At 33.9% G+C, this 17,889-nt stretch overlaps 1 protein-coding gene across 1 annotated transcript in view; it reads right to left on the bottom strand.

The window, feature by feature from the left end:
* Window positions 1–17,889, bottom strand: part of ATF6 (activating transcription factor 6) — a 192,561-nt gene that overhangs the window by 83,143 nt on the left and 91,529 nt on the right. The window contains exons 13-14 of the mRNA XM_064370667.1: window positions 17,535–17,602; window positions 14,486–14,600 (exon numbers count right to left, since the gene is read on the bottom strand). Of these exons, the coding sequence (XP_064226737.1) occupies window positions 14,486–14,600; window positions 17,535–17,602 (183 nt within the window). The remainder of the gene's footprint in view (window positions 1–14,485; window positions 14,601–17,534; window positions 17,603–17,889) is intronic.

Genomic DNA, 17,889 nt, shown 5'->3' with positions numbered 1-17,889 from the left:
TAACCCATAACTATATTGTCTACATATAAGATACAGAAAAAGATAAATCTGATATATTTGAGAATTTTATGACTCATGGAAAGGTGGAATCCAGCAAAGAAACTAGTCGAAATTGTTAATAAAAAATGACCATATGTTGAAAGCCATCTTTCTCTTGTTTCAGAGGTATTAATAATCTATCTTCTTGTCTCTTTTGCAACAAACGTATCTTTCAAATACTATAATGGTGCCAATTAAGTTGTGATGTCATTCTGTGAACAATCATGTAGAGTTTAAAGAAAAAGGAACTGGATATTTTAAACATAGATATGATGAATCCTCTAAAAGAAAAATTCCATTACAGTTTTTTATACTGGAAATGAAAAGACCACAGAAGTATTCTACATTGTAAGTTATTAATATGACACATTGACTGAAAAAGTGCATATAATAGCTGAGCGACTAATAAAATTGTGGATAATCAACCTGGCTCAATGCCTGATGAAAAGTCAGTATAAGAAATCATGGCACTTTCCAGCCATGTGGTAACTCATCAAATTAGACTTAGCTGCAAATATGAAGGCTGAGTTAATATCTTGATTACAGAATTGTGCTTTTGTTTCACAAGTAGAAGAATCTATAGATTTTATGTTTTGCTTATATTCATTCAGTATGAGCCCCAAGCAATCAACAACAAAGACCCTTTATTTTCTCTTTTTCCCTGAGATGGAGTATCGTTGTGTCGCCTAGGCTAGAGTGCTGTGGCATGATCTCACCTAAGCTAGAGTGCTGTGGCGTGAAGTTAATGCAACTTCCTCCTCCCAGGTTGAAGCAATTTTCCCTGCCTTAGCCTCCCAAGTAGCTGGGATTACAGGCGCCCGCCACCACATCCGTCTAATTTTTGTATTTTTTAGTAGAGATGGGGTTTCGCCATGTTGGCCAGGCTGGTCTTGAACTCCTAACCTCAGATGATCCACCTGCCTCAACCTCCCAAAGTGCTGAGATTATAGGTGTGAGCCACCGTGCCGGGCCAACAAAGACCTTTTATAGGAAAGCTTGGCAACAAACACTAACAGTATTGAAATAGTCAGTGTTGAATAACTTTCTTAAATCTCATCATTTATCTTGAATAACTGTGTTGATATTTACACTGATGATGCAAAAGCAATGATGGCGCCTTAGCATGAATTAAGACAGCAACACCAAACTGTACTATATAGTTCATCATATTACTGCCCCACATTCGTATACATGCACGTACCATCCACAGTCAACTTAACTGAGGGAAGTCTTTGACAAAGCAATAAAAGTTATTAATTATATGAAATCTTGACCCTTGAATAGATGTCTTTTTAATATTCTGCATGACAAAATGGGAAATACACATAAAGCATTTCTGCCATATATCAAAGTACAACTGTTGTCTTTAGAGGAAAATCACTTGTGTAATTGAGCTGTGAGCTATCCTAGCTACTTTCTTCATGTAACACCATTTTTACTTGAAAGACTGACTGACTGATAAACTATAGTTGTTTAGCCTTGGGTATCTGATAGTTATGTTCTTGATAATGAATTAAGTGAATCTACCACTTCAAAGAACAGTGACATATTTATGACAATGATAAAATTTGAATCTTCAAATGAAAACTAGAATTTTGGAAAACCTGAATCTGCTACCATGAACTCCTCACAATACTTAAAGACCTTTCTGATAAGATTTGTGTTAATATTAAAGAATGTGATGTTTTAATATATAATAAAATGTGTCAACATTTGGAAGATCTGTATAACTCAGTGAACCAGTATTTTCAAATGACCAATGTATGATGTTACAAAACCTTGCATAGGTAAAAGATCCATTCAAAGTGCAAGATAAACCAATGGACTTTAATTTCAGAGTACTAAAATTTCATAGATTTGGTTTCCATTGTTGCAACTAACCTTTAAGAAACTACCTCTTGTTGCATTTTGGGGTAGCATCAAAGAATACCCACAATTATCTGAAAGGGTTTTAAAATATTCCTTCCTTTCCAACTACATCTCTGTGTGAGGCTGGATTTTCTTCATATATTCTGACCAAAAAGAACAGACATTAGAATCTAGCTGGCTTCTATTAAGCCAGTTATTAAAAAGGTTTTTCTTAATGTTAAAAAAAAACTGCTACTCTTCTCATTGTTTCTTTGATTTGAAAACCAAAAAGTTTGAGACCCACTGATTTAAGGATCTCCACTTTCTTATTACTCAGTTTGGTTTTGGACCTGATGGCAAAATAGGAGCCTGAAAGGTTAGGGTCAAATATACAGAAAACAAGAGGATGGATACATAGACGGACATGCACACATACCTACATACATCAGAAAACATCTGCCTACATGGCTGTTACTCGGATTATCCTCATTCCAAAGTCAAAGAAAAATTATTATTTTTACTATCTATCATTCCCTCTAGTTCACATTGCTCGTACCTCCACTAGAATATTCAAAAGCTGCTAATTCAAAAGCACATTTTGGGGGGGAAGAATTCAACTAACCTTTTCAAGAAACTTCAAAGTAAGTATGTGACATTGACCCTCAGTAATAAAAGTTATGGAATTAGAAAAGAAATAGCTGTAAAATGTAAACTGAGTAACAGTTTACATGTAACTATTAACTGTTACATGTAAATTGTCTATTCCGTATATTTTACGTTAATTTTTCAAGATTTTAAGGCATATTATAATTAAACAGAGATGACTCCAAATAAATCATTTAAAAGATAGTCTATGTTGACAAGCTTATCTTAAATTCATTCCATACATGAAATAAGCACTATGCAGGGGATTATCATCCTTCAAGGACATCACAGACACATTACAGACAGGCATCTTATAGATAAAGAGCTTATTCAGTCCGGGGCTTATTCACTCCAGAGGTTAAAATGATAGCACAATCTGTTTAGCACCCTTACTGAAAATAATCTTTTCTGTCCACATATTACCAAGATCAGTGCTTCAACTTTGAAACACAGAGAAATTCTTACTGGGTATATAGTTTCCCTCATGCAAAATGGCACTTACCCTTTTAAAAATGCATTTGAATTCACTCATTTTCAAAGACTGATTTCTAGACTTAACATGAGACATAGATGGCCCTGTAACAATACTCTTAACTGGCCTATCACAAATTCTTTATCACATTACGGTGACTATATAAACTAATTTAGAATACAGTGACAAACTGATGGATTTGGTATCTAGTTCATTAGTTCATTTATTCATTCAGTGTTTATTGAATATCTGCTACATACCTGATAGGCCATGTATTGGTAACAGTCATGACTAACACAGAGAGGGGTTCTTGCCCTCAGAGTGCTTATAGCCTGGCAGGGGAAACAGACATTAAACAACCACATAATTCTTATTTAGTTAGATACTATACTCCTACTCTCAGCCAATCATCCATCTTGCAGGCTTTCAGTGTGATGCCCATATTATGAACTGGATAACTCCTCACAGCCTACCCATAATGAGATCTTGATAGAAGATTAGCAGCAATGTGTTGAAACAAATATCACATAATTATTAGCCTTAAGACTTTACAGGAAAACAGCAACTAAGTGTCAGTGTTTAGATTTGCTGATAGAGTCAAAAGTTAAAATATTAAGAGTCCAAAATGAACAAATCACAGTATACAGAGGAGGGAAGGAAATGACATGAGTGTTTCAGACCTTGATCCTGAGTCAGATCATAAGTCATCAACTTTTCCTAATTATGATAATTGCTTCCTCCATAATTAAGTTTTATGACATCATCAAAAAGGTTATACAAATTTTATGTAGGTTACTTTGCCAGTTTTCTAACTTAATATAAGAAAAAATTATAAAACCATTTATATATAAGTTAAATGATAAATAGTTCTGTCAACTTTAACATTTTGAAAACTCTTTACTGTTATTAAAAACCAGCTCCTTATTTAAGATTTAAAAGACTTTTGATATGTCAAGGAGTACTTTAAATATGATTTTATTTTTTTTAAATCTGGTTTTAATTCCATACACTCTTTTATTTTTCTTTTCTGTAGTCCTACTGCAAATAAACAAAAACTGTTCAACTTTCTCCATGCTTTTACTTTAAACAGAAAACAGTACAGATGAGGAACAATGACTTTTATTTTCCTTTAGAACATCTGTCAAGCATAAAACATACTCTATTCTTATATTTACATGTATATAAACTAACTCCAGTAGTCCCTATTTACCTTATACCCTATCTTTATGTCTCTCCTGTCCTTAACACAAACACATACACACACACTCTTAGTTCTCTTCTCCTTCTCTATATGCAGGTTACTGCTACTTCCTTTCAGTGTCAAATTTACCAAACCATTGTTTTTCTCTCCCATTCTCTTCTGTCTCTTCTCTGGATTCTGTTCTGATTACTCTACAATAAATATAATCTCAAGTCACCAATGATTTTGATGTTTACCCAAGAAAAATGAGTTTCTTTCTCATTCTCAGGGAGCTCTGTAACAGCTGATACCACTGACAACCTCCTTTTCTGAACTCTTCTTCCTTGACCTCTATGTTTTAAAATAACATAAACAAGTTGATTTATTTTCCTTCATCTGTACTCTTCCAATTCTCCTATAGTCCTAATAATTTCCTCTGTGCTTCCCTGCTGGCTCTTATTCCTCCCACACTATTACTTTGAGTAAAATGTGGCTTGGTTTTCCACAGGGCTTTGTCTTGGTCTCTGGAAAATGATCCTGAAACAACTCAAAATATGGTTTGAAAAGAGAGATCAATGAAATTAAACTCCAAGTTGACTACCTTGAAAGATATGATATTTGGTTATAAAAGTTTTAAATAGGCAATAGAGGGAAATGATGAGGAACACAGACTCTGGACCTAGACTTTCTTAGTTAAATTCTGACTCTGCCATTTCTAAACTATGTCACAATGAACAAATTTGTTTTTTCATTTCTAAAGCCCACTTTTTCTTCCTTCTTTTTCATCTTTCTTATTGGAGTTCACAATGGACAAATTAATTAACCTCTCTGCCTCAGGTTCTCCATCTGTAAAATGATGAAAATTAACTGTACCTATCTCATAGGAATATTATGAAAATTAAAGATTATTGTGTTGTGTACTGTATAAATGTTACTAAATAAATTACAAAACTGCCAGCTTTTCAAAAAATAAACTCATTAATTTATAGTCCCACCCACCTTGTAACTTCACATTTTGTTGTTCTTGTTATGGTTTTTTTTTTTTCAAAACTCTTAAAATATACTGACTCCACTAGATTGAATCACTATTGCAACTTCAAAGAGTTTAAAGCAATACTGCAGCTTTCTAAGAGGAAAGCACAGACATACGCAAACACACAAAAGAAAACTATAGATTTCTGGAGCCAGAAAGAAAAAAGCAAATCTACACTAACTTTATCACTTTACAGATAAGGAAACTGAAGATAAGAGGGACTAAATGATTTGTCTAAAGTCACACAGTAAATGTTACTGAGTGGCAACACCGGGGCTAGAACTCAGGTCCCTAGGATCTGCACCTATGAGTTGTTTAACATACATTTTTTTCCTCACATATTCATGATGTGAAGAAATGATCTTTCTGGGAATGCAGTTCTGCTTTGGGTAAATATTTTCTTCCCTCACTACAAAAAAATTGAGAACTTTAAGTTATCAATCATTAAATCCTAGCTTTTTTCTTTTTTTAACTTTTATTTTAAGTTCAGGGTTACATGCACAGATTTGTTTTGTAAGTAAACTCGTCTCACAGGGGTTTGTCGTATAGATTATTTCATTACCCAGATAGCAAGCTTAGTTACTCAACAGTTATTTTTTCTGCTCCTCTCCCTCTTTCCACCCTAAAGCCTGCCTTTTTTCAATGTAACTTTAGAAGTCTTTCAGGAATTATTCCATTCCACAGCTGAAAGTCCACCCACATCAAAGCAGACTATATATTCTTAAATTTTTCATTGCTATCCAAGTTACAGAAGTAATTCTAAACATTCACTGAGAAAACGTCCTCCGTTGTTTCTGCAAACCCCACCTCTAGTAATCTTTTGAAGAGTAGGACATAAAAAATAATGGTAAAGGGCACAAATAAACAGTTAGTGGTCTGAGTAGTCAACATTTATTTAGGACTTACTCGGCATAGCCTGCAACGCATTGCAAAAGATCTTGTAAAAGACAAAACAAAATGAATAGATTTTATCCCTGCCCAGAGAAAGCATATAACCTAAAAAGGGGAGATTAAACAAATGCATATGAAAAACACATTTTACAATAATAAGACTACCAAATAGAGCAAACAAATAATGAACAGTTGAAAAATTATCATGACTCAGATGGATCTGCCCACCATTCTGAGAATTTAGAAGACCTCATATTATTCTTGAGTTATAAGTTCTCTGTGGTCCATACAAGTCTAGTTATAGACCGCTGTACAATCATTTCTCAAATATAAAGCAATTTATTTTAGACTTTGTGATTGAAAAGTGTAAATTAAAAAAAGTTATGTTAGCTAGCAATGTTTTAGAGACAAAGAACAAATAGTTAAATCCTCTAAAACTACACAACAGTAACTCACATTTAAGAAGGCGTTTGAGATCAAATGCTACTGATCTCAAAGATCTAGCATGCCATATACAGAATCCAAATAAAATGTATTTACACACACAAAAATCCCACTCTTCTCAATGAGAAGCTCTAGAATTCCAATAATTAAAACAGCTATATTTTCAATAAATTACTTCCTTTTTAAGACAAAGCGAAGACACTTCTTTCCCTCTACGTTGGAAATTTCAGATACTGTTTTAAAAAGAAATCAGAAACTTTCAAGGCCTATTTATTCTATTCCCTAACTTGAAATCTGAAGCTATATTAAAATATTTCAAACCATTAAGTTATTCTCCAGTATTATGAAAGCATAATCTAATAAAGTACTTAATCTATAATCAGGTAATTAACAAACAAAAAATTTTTGAAGGTGTGTAACGAATCTGCCAAAACTGTCTGGCAGATTCGGCAATGAAACATCTTGGTTTTGGAGGGTTAGAGTAATTTGTTATTTACATCTGCTGTAATATATCTAAAATACCAGATATAGAGAAAAAAGCACCACAATGTAAAGAAAAAAAATCGCTGTATTAAATTAGAATACATCAGTTATTGCCTTAGTTCTAATGCTGACCATTTTTGTGTCCTTAGATAAGCTACTTATCTAAGAGCTTCATTCTTTCCGCCATAAAACAGAACTAAGAATACTTATGTGATTATACATAAGGAGAAGCTGAGATTACGTGTATGAAAGAGGTTTGTAAACTACAAAGGTAGTATACGTTAAAGTGTTAATATTTGTATATAATAAAGTGAAATAGAAAATGGACATATAAAAAGAACATTATTGGTATAGTGATTAAATAAATCTAGGTTAAGTTTATTAACCTAGGGTACTCAGTCAACTCTGCTCTATTTTTTTACACGTGCTTTAGACCTGAATGAGAATGTATTTTAAAGTGAAAAATTAATTTAAAAAAGCCTTTTAAAAGAAGTTGTTTTAAAACATCTCTCTTCTGAAATAAGACCCTTTTCTAAAATGCAAATATCTTTCCAAACTCATCTATTCACATTTTTTTCCAGCTAGAATTTGGCTGAGAGGCCATGAAAGTGGAGATAAGAAAATGGTCAAACTCCAAGATCCATTTGTACGCTCAAGTTTTGAGGTCTCAAAAACAAAAGAAGGAGCTGTATCCTTTTGAAATAGACTTTATAAACTAATTTCCTTTGATTACTAAAGAAATTCCTCCTGCCTCTGAAGATTTTATACATATATCATTGTATATAGAATTTTTATATGTGCATATAAACTAAACACGAATTTCTAAGAAATAAATAACTGGCATTAAGAGAATACGCCATTCCTCATGTGTTAGATATCAATCTAGGTATTAATTTAGAAAATATCACTGCTATTTTTGAAATTCATTTTTATGCCCATCCATGAGACTAAACCTCTGGCAATCATTTTGAACAAATAACATCATCAGTCAACTTTTTTTTTGCAATAATCACAGCATTTCCTACAGCGTTTCCAAAGTTTCAAGTTTCTGGCTCCTACTGCTTGAATCTGTACAAACAGCAGAACCCATCCCTTCTCCAAAAAAGAAAGCACTGAGGTCTAACAACAATCTACTCCAAAAATGCTGCCAACAAATAATTTTAAATGCAAAGTTCTACTTTCTGACACAGAAAGCTGTTAAACACTGCACCCAGGTGAGTTATTTAGCCCTACAGCTTAGATTCAGAGACAAGAATAAGCTGATGATATCTGGCTAGTGCAAACCATAAATAGAAAAAACAGAGTAACTTAACTTTCTACTGGAATTTAGCATAGCTTATATGAGTTCTTAGATCAGTAAAATAGATTCCAATTTCTTTAAGCAAACCAATGTAAAAAAAATACTGTTTAAATGATTATGAGAAACAACAAATTTCCATCACTGTGAATTCTCTCAGTGGATCACGACTAAAACTATGCTGTTCAATAAGCACTGAGTGGTAGGCATTGCTGAGTATTAGGGGTGATCACAAAAGCATATGATATTTCCTGCCTTTAAAAGGCTTATCATATAGACGAGAAGATGGGCCTTTTAAATCAAACAATTAGGAACCAATACAAGAAAGAATTTAATGCACACTTACTAAGAACAGGGAATAATAGAATGAAAAACAGGTTGCCTGGTATAATAAACAGTTTATGAAGTTCCCAGCGCCTGCCACAATCATTTTCTTAGAAGAGTGGCCCCAGGTTTTTCCTTCTGCATAAAGTTGCTGGCTTACAAAGCAAAAGAATACACTTAATGAAGCCAACCCTATTTCCTTCATCACAAATGAATGAACTATGGATCATAAGCCAAAGCTGCCATAGTAATTCTCTGCATACGAGATGGTGACCAGAACCACCCAATCAAATCTTTGTGTTTGAGGAGTATGAATCAGTAATGTGTAAAAAAAAAAAAAAAAAAAAAAAAGACTAAAGTGGAATCACTGGAGCTGCTGTCAAATCAGAAATGACAATAAACCACTATTCTAATTCTCCATGAAGAATAGTATACATTCTACTCTACGAAGCACAAGCACAGAGGAATTATTTGGATTCTGAGCCAGTTTCCTGTGCTTCTTTAATCTCATATATTTTACAATAAGTCCCTATTACTTAAGGTTACCCTTATAATCCATGCCATATATATGATAGTGTTAATGATTTTTATAAGGGACTCATAAGGGGTGAATACTCAAATATGGTACTATTGCTAGAATATGTAAAATACTTGGAAAGAGAGGAGAGAGAGACATCTCTCAGGCAGTTATATGGCTATAGCTCAGGTTCTTCTGTAATATTATGTATGTGTCTGAAACTGATGAAAAGACACTTCATGTGTTTACTTATGTTTTGAGACAGGTACTGAAAACAGAAAATGTAAAAGATATAAAAAAGTTCCCAAAGTAGGCATCCATCTCATTTGCAAAAGAAAAAATACTAAACAGTTAGAGATAATATGGCAAATTGACATTCATAGCCATCTGAATCAAAGAGAACCTGTTTTTAATGAAAAACTGCCCCAGGAAGAAATTCTTCCCCTATATATTAGTGCATGAGACAGCAATATGTAAGGATGGTATTTAAAATGTGTATTGAAATAATAGATAAATTAATATCATTTCCCCACCTTTCTTCTCAATGTTTCCTTTCCGCCCTTTTAACATCATCTTCTTAACTTTATTTGAGCTTTCCTGAGTATTTGTTTCTATCTTAGCTCTTGAATTCATTTTGTTATGTTATTTAATCGACCTCCTCCCTCCCTCCCTAAATAGACTATCATACAAAAGCATTTTTAAAATAAGCATTATTAAGCCCAGGAGTTCAAGACTAGCCTGGGCAACAAAGTGAGACCCCATCTCTATAAAAAATAAATAAATAAAAATTAGCTGGGTGTGATGGCACTCTCCTGTAGTCCCAGCCACTCTGGAGGTTGACACAGGAGGACTGCTTGAGCTCAGGAGCTGGAGGCTGAAGTGAGCTATGACTGTACCACTACTCCATCCTGGGCAATAGAGACCTTGTCTCTTAAAACAAACAAAAAAAGCATTAACCTTAATTGGATTTTTTTCTTATTAATGTATCAGTTATACTACACTCAGTGACTTGGAAGTTTGAGAAAAGTTTTCCCCAAACTCCCTCTCCAAATCATACTAAAGTCAGAGAGGAGAAAAAGATAAAGTATTTACAGGAAAATAAGCTATAAATAACTGGAACTAAGCAAAAAAAGTGGAATAGGTCACTATGTTGGAGGTAAAAACTCTTCAAGGAAAGCCAAAAGAACAGAAGCAGTTTGAATCTTTGTCAGGACTACTGGGATCATAAGCATTTTTTCTTGCTGAGCTATAACAGGAACTCAATTCCAAGAGTATGTCTGCTTTAGAGAAAATAATTTCAACAGCTCAACTGCAAGGAGATTAAAGGGTACAGGAATGCAGGGTGTGAGGGACTGTAAGTTTGGGAGAGAGTGGCTTAAATAACAGTACTAAACAGTCAATGGCTACTTCTACATTTTTAGACATTAAAATATTTTGTCAAATACATGTCCATTCATAACATAAAATAATATGGCTTGCTTATTGGCTTCATTATAAATGTCTGGTTCATGCTAAGCCAAAACCTGGGGCTCTGGAATCTATTTCTGAATTTCTCATATAGTATCAATTACAATAATTTCTGCCAATAAAATTAAGAACCTAAGTGGGAGAAAAGTCTACATCCTTCTGTGTAAGAAATGATGTCACTCACCTTTTTGATGAAACTGCTAGAATATTTTATATTGAAAGATGAAAGAGAAGACCAAGTATGAGGTAATTTATTCTTTTGCATTTTAGGAAGAGCAAAATGAACAATCCAGGTATTTAAGAACTAAATTCCTGTCCCATAACATAGTTTACAGTCATTAAGATAAAATTAACTTTCTTTCCCCTATTCCCTACTATTGAAACAAAACAAAACAAGAAAAAATAAATGTTGTCCAACTATTATCTAATTCAGTTCAGGTTTATCCTTACTATTCCTTGATATAAAACACCAAAATGTGATAAATCAGTAATTGGGAAATGAAAGATCATACCATAATGTGAGACATAGTCCTAATAGTATTTATGTGAGAGACGGTCCTAACAGTCTTCCTGAATATCAAAGGGTTGGTGGGGTGGAAATCAGTAATTTTCCAACAGAACTTTACAGTAAACTAATGAGAAATCACTTTTTACAAATGCGAAAAAAAAATGCAATATATATATATTTTTAAACCACCATTCATTGTCTTTTATAAAAATACAGTCCCTTTAAAGCTAGGATTATTTTCTCTATAAAAAAATACTTGTTCTCTTCCCTTAGAAAGAAATTACTAACCATGACTTCAATCCATGGCTTGACAAGTGTTACTTCGAATATCTGTTACACTGTTTTGATCAAATAACACAGTAATTATCCAGAACCTCAGAAAAACTGTCTATTTGAGTGTTAAAAGCATTCTTCTACAATAACTTCCATAGAATATACTTCAACACAATCATTGTAACACCCAGCAGGTTTTTTCTTCATAGTGCTGAATCCTATTCTTAAAAGTTTACTTTTTTTCTCCTACTTGAACATAATTGTGTCAATGGTAAAGGAAATACTTTGTTTTCATAGGCCAGTACAGTTGTAGCCTCGTGGGAAACACTGTTCTCAGCTGCCCCCTTGCTGCTGAAAAGAAACTTTGAGGCTGGTGCTGTATAGAAATACACCAATTATGTCCGAGAGAGTAAGGTGAGCACAGGGAATTTTGTGAAAGTCAGTGATCATGAGACGCTATAGCTAGAGTGTTCCAAATCTCTTAGCATTTTTAATTCATAACTGAAAATATATAAAATGCTTGATCTCCCTAGTTTTCAAGTGTCAAAGTTCTCTGGCCCTAAAAACCTGAGCTGTTAGATATTTATACCTTCGGAAAAGAATTAGCTAGTTTACTGAGAATTTCAGTGATAGTGAGTGGTAACAACAATCAGAGAATGAATTGCTCATTCTATTGGTAGTATAGGCAGTTACTCCCTCTGTATATGTGGAGAATTGGTTACAGAGCCGCCTGCATATATCCAAATCCGCACACACTTAAGTCCCACAGTTAGCCCTGCAGAATTTACATGTGTGAAAGTTGGCCATGCATATAAGTGGGTTTGGCATTCTGCTAAGCTTAAGAAAAATCCACACAGAAATGGACCCGCTTCATTCAAACTTTTGTTCAAGGGTCAACTGTATTTGCTTCTAACCACACCCGGTACATTCTTTAAAAAAAAAAGAAAAGAAAAGAAAAGAAAAGAAAGCCAGCTACTCAGTATCACTTGAGCCCAGGAGTTTGAGTTCAGCCTGGGCAACATAATGAGACCCCCTCTCTTGTTTAAAAAAGGAGAGAAAGAGGATTTTTCCAGTTCTGTGATGAAGGTCATTGGTAGCTTGATGGAGACAGAGTTGAATCTATAAATTAGTTTAGGCAGAATGGCCATTTTCACAATATTGATTCTTCCTAACCATGAGCATGGAATGTTTTTCCATCTGTTTGTGTCCTCTCTTATTTCCTTGAGCAGTGGTTTGTAGTTCTCCTTGAAGAGGTCTTTTACATCCTTTGTTAGTTGTATTCCCAGGTATTTCATTCTCTTGATAGCAATGTAAAATGGGAGTTCACTCATGATTTGGCTCTCTGTCTGTCTGTTGTTGGTATATAGGAATGCTTGTGATTTCTACAGATTGATTTTGTATGCTGAGACTATGCTGAAGTTGCTTATCAGCTTAAGGAGGTTTTGGGCTGAGACTATGGGGTCTTCTAAATATACAATCATGTCATCTGCAAATAGGGACAATTTGACTTCTTTTCCTAATTAAATGCCCTTTATTTCTTTTTCTTGTCTAATTGCTCTGGCTAGGACTTCCAATACTATATTGAATGGGAGTGGTGAGAGAGGGCATCCTTGTCTAGTGCCAGTTTTTAAAAGGAATGCTTCTAGTTTTTGCCTGTTCAGTATGCAGTGCTGTTTACAATAGCAAAGACCCAGAACCAACCCAAATCCATCAATGATAGACTGGACAAAGAAAATGTGGCACATATACACCATGGAATACTATGCAGCCATGAAAAATGACGAGTTCATGTCCTTTGTAGAGACATGGATGAATCTAGAAACCATCATTCTCAGCAAACTGACACAAGAACAGAAAACCAAACACCGCATGTTTTTACTCACAGGCAGGTGACAAACAATGAGAACATTTGGGCACAGGGAAGGTGGGGGGTGGAGGGGAGAGGAGGGGAAGGACAGCCAGGGGTGGGGAGGCTGGGGAGGGATAATACCAGGAGAAATGCCTGATGCAGGTGACGGGGATGGTGGAGACAGCAAACCATCATGGCATGTATGTACCTATGCAACAATCCTGTAGGATGCAGGATGTGCACGTGTACCCCAGAGCCCAAAGTACAAAAAAAAAAAAAAAAAAAAGGGAGAGAGAGAAAGAAAAAATGGCTTAAGATGGAAACCACCACTGAGGAATTCCAACTCATTCACGTGCTCCTGGTTTAACATACAGCACTCTAACAGAGATATTCACATGGCAACTCTATGAAGAAAATATTTTCATTTTATGGCAAAAGTAGGTGAAATATAAATAGCTATGCATTTTTTCCATTTAGTCTAAGATTCATAACATTCAAAAGTGCTAGTATAAACATTTACTTTTACATAAGCTAACTGATTATCTAACACATTCTCCACCAACCTAATGTATGATTAAGAAGACATAAAAGAGGAATAGAGAGTCAAAGCTAACTGATTATCTAACACATTCTTCACCAACCAAATGTTTGATTAAGAAGACGTAAAAAAAGTATAGAGAGTCAGAGCTAACTGATTAACACATTCTTCACCAACCACGTGTTTGATTAAGAAGATATATAAGAGGAACAGAGAGTCTTAGGAACATAGATCCAAACATTCCACAATTAATATAATAATCAGCCCACAATCCATCTCAAACCTACATTCCAGAAGTCTATTTCTCAATAACCAAATGGGAATTGGTTTAAAAGCCTAAAAAGGAAAAGCCTAAATAGAATATTTTTATCTTTTTAAACTTTCCTTTTGTTATAAACAGTATGGCTATCAGGATTACAAAGAATAAAAATCAACGAGTAATTTATATTTCCTAAACATAAATTCATAGTGTGACACCAATTCCATGTTCATATTTATAATACTCAGCAGCTCAAGTAAAGCATGTATTACAGTACTTAGACTGTTCCATTCACATAATTTATTTTATATTGCTTCCTGTTTCTCACATCTTTGTATTTTCCACAATATTCAGCCCAATGTCTTGAGTACCGCAAGTACTCAAAAATATTTGCTTTGTTCTTTCAAGATGAACTTACCCTTCGAAATGACACAACATAAAATGTGTCTCCCCTTCTGCGGATGGCTTCAAAAAAGTCTTGATAACTTCTAGGTGAAGCATAATATACTTGTAGCTCACTCCCTGAGTTCCTGCTAAAGTAAAAAAAATAAGGTTTTACTAAAATAAAATGTTTCATGTTTCCCCAAAATACTTCCAATTCTAAGGCTATGTCTGAATTCTAAGAGTCTCTCTCAACCAAAATATTAGCTGCACTTTGGCAGTAATTTTTATAACAACATTTTGTAAAGCCCAAGATCAGGGTATTTTATAAGATCTCATTCACTAATGCTAACATTCTGATTTCTGAATCAAGATTCTAAAATGTACTAGATGGTCAAGTACATTGCAAAGCATGTAAAAATAATAAAAGCATCAGAAAATAGATTCTGCATAGGTTCAAATTATTTTGAAATTTTTAGTAACACAAATTAAATCTGAGGAAAAGTTATTTCTCACCACTCGGTCAAATATATGAAGGTGTGCTTGCCTATGAGGCTGTGTGAAAGGTGGAAAAAGCTTCAGATTTGAAAACAAACAGACCTGGTTTGGAATTCCTGCTTCACTTCTCAAGCGGGCATTCTTGGGTAAATTGCCCTCTATGAGCAACTTATTTCCTCATCAATAAAAAGGGGATAACCACACAAACCTTGCAGGATTGTTATTGGAGAGGTTATATATGTGAAGTGCCAAGCACTGGATCCTGTTCCATAGGAGTCACTAAACAATTGCTAGTCATTGATATTAAAAGTACCATGTACGTGCCTTACTAAAATTAAAAACTAAAATGATAATACCTCAAATGACATTATACCCCAAAAGATACAGTCAAATGATTCTAACAGAGTTCTTAATATGTTCTGGATCTTCTAGTGTTTAGGACCAATATCCAGAAGAGTTAAAGAGATCCCGCAATGTTTCGTTTTTCTTCAAAGAGAAAATTTGTATGTATCAATCAAACATTATTTATTAAGAGAAGAAAAAGACTGACCTAAATGGAAATAATAAATGAGTCATAAGAACTTCCTTTGAAATAATTCCGTTTGTTCACTAGGCCATTTCTGATTATAATATTTCGAATATATAGTCACTTCTTGCTATTTTGTGATGGTTATGTTCTAAAAAGTTACTGACAACAATGAATTAGTGAATCCTAAACCATTCTCCTGGGGAAATACAGAGTTCTTCCTGCGAGCCGCTGGTTACAATATTTTGGTCAAGTGATCAACATATAGCCTTACTTATGTGTTTCTGTTTAAAGACACCTTCTTTGACATACATTATTCATTCACTAACTTGAACTCACAGCCAACAGCACTATAAATCATGCCTGAAGGAAACTTCTCTAACACACGTAGTTTCTCCACACAATACATCACAGCCCGCTTGGGCTTAGGAACACTAGATAGCAATTCAGCAATATGCCTGGGGGCCATTTCAAACAGCAAAATTATCAACAAAAAGCACAAAAATATGAAAAACGTGGACTGTGAAAAGGACCTTATTTATACAGCTGAAACTAGAAGGCAAATTGTTGCCTTGTTCAACCTCACCAGGGAGCATCTATGCATGTCTGCGAATGATGACAAAAGCACTGCTAATATTGATTTAGGGATTACAAATATGTTTTAGCAGATTTTAGTAGGTGAATTAGCAAATATGGAATCCACAATTAATAAATATTAACTGTAATTCACTAAAACATTTTAACTAATGAAGAAATACCATGCCATCATAACCATGTATCCAAAAATTGATATTTTTTTAAAATAAATGTATTATAATTGAATGGTATACTCTGGTTAGGAGAGAATTATTACTTACTATTTAAATATATTTTAATTATCAATTTCAACAGGATAATACAATCTCAGGATTTTAAACATTCATGATTGCTGATATGCTGTGTATTGCCATTTAATAGGAATTCTCACAGTTATTAGTATAATGAATAAAATGGCTTTTGACTTACATTTTTACTATCTATATGTTTTTTTCTCAGTGCCTAGAACACTGGCACACAGTATATTCTAAGTAAATATTAAATTAATATTAATAAATAGTGAACTACAAATGTGTGGTAGAGCTACAGACAGAAGCTGAGACTCTCAACTTTCACTTCAGTGATACTGTTGTCAATAACATCACATCATTGTCATTTACCATTTTGGGGCAGCACTTAATATGTACCAAATACCATGCTAAGTGCTCTAAATATATTATCTAATTTAACCGTTATATCAACTCTGTGCAGCCAGCATTTTGTAAATGAGGAAACTTCATTTGCATGTAACCTGCTTGAGGCAGAGTTATAATTTGAACTCTGCCCAATAGACCAAATAAAAGCTAGCATCTTAACCATGACACCATATTGCTTCCATATTATATTTCCCTTTGAAGATATTTAAACCTCTAGATACAGCATTCTCTTTGAAATCTTTCAAAATCTTAAGTAGTATTGTGTAGTGAAAAATGCACTGTAAGTAATACAGCTAGGATCTGAATTCTGAGTCTGCCACTAGGTCTTATGACTTTGAAAATTACAAAAAGTAAATAAATGACTTGGCCAGTTTTTCTGTACATAAAATATACTTTTAGTTATTATATGGATTTAAAGATAAATGCTGTAAAGCACTTAGCAGGTCACCTGGCACAGAGCATTAAAAAAATAACATTCCCTTCTCCTAGGCTCATGAAACAGATGCAAATCAAGGGCAAGAGAGCTATGGGTATTCAAGACTTTCATCCAAATTATGATAGAACAGCATTCTGACTAAATCTGTATTTAAGGGATTTGGAAGAGTTGAACTTTTGAAATTATCTGGCTTTATTCCAACTGCTCAGTAGTATATGTTATATATATATGTGTATGTATATATATATATATATATATAATCTCAGTATATAATTAATATAAAATCATATATGAGAACAAATTAATTTAAGGTGAAAGGGAAGTGTGAGTTTCAACTTTATTAAACTATCACCTATTTTAAATTCCTCTGCCAAGAGCTTCCGCACTGTTTTACCTGATACTAGTGGTTTCTGTGTATTGAACAGCCATCAGCTGAGAATTTGAGCCCTGTTCCAGAGCACCCTGGAATATTAAAAAAAAAAAAAAGTTTAATATTGTATCATGAAATTATATGAAATCCTCGTATACTGGCTCATTCTATACTTACATTAGTTAAACTTGCATTGCTAAGATTTCTGACGTATTCAGTTCAAATAATTAAACACTAACAAATATTAGAACTATTTAGGTCCATTCTGGTCTGGGAGAAGTCTTATGGAGATTAAGGCATTTAAGGCACTTTCCATTAAGTTTAAAGAAAGAGCCCAAAAGCTTAGTCCAAGCACCACAAATTTTATGACCAAGCCATC

The sequence above is a fragment of the Aotus nancymaae genome, unplaced genomic scaffold, assembly GCF_030222135.1.
Source record: "Aotus nancymaae isolate 86718 unplaced genomic scaffold, 86718_ANA_hifiasm-v0.15.2.pri h1tg000108l, whole genome shotgun sequence".
Taxonomy (NCBI): Eukaryota; Metazoa; Chordata; class Mammalia; order Primates; family Aotidae; genus Aotus; species Aotus nancymaae.
The sequence above is the reverse complement of the archived record's forward strand: the minus strand, read 5'-3'. Positions and strand labels throughout refer to the sequence as shown.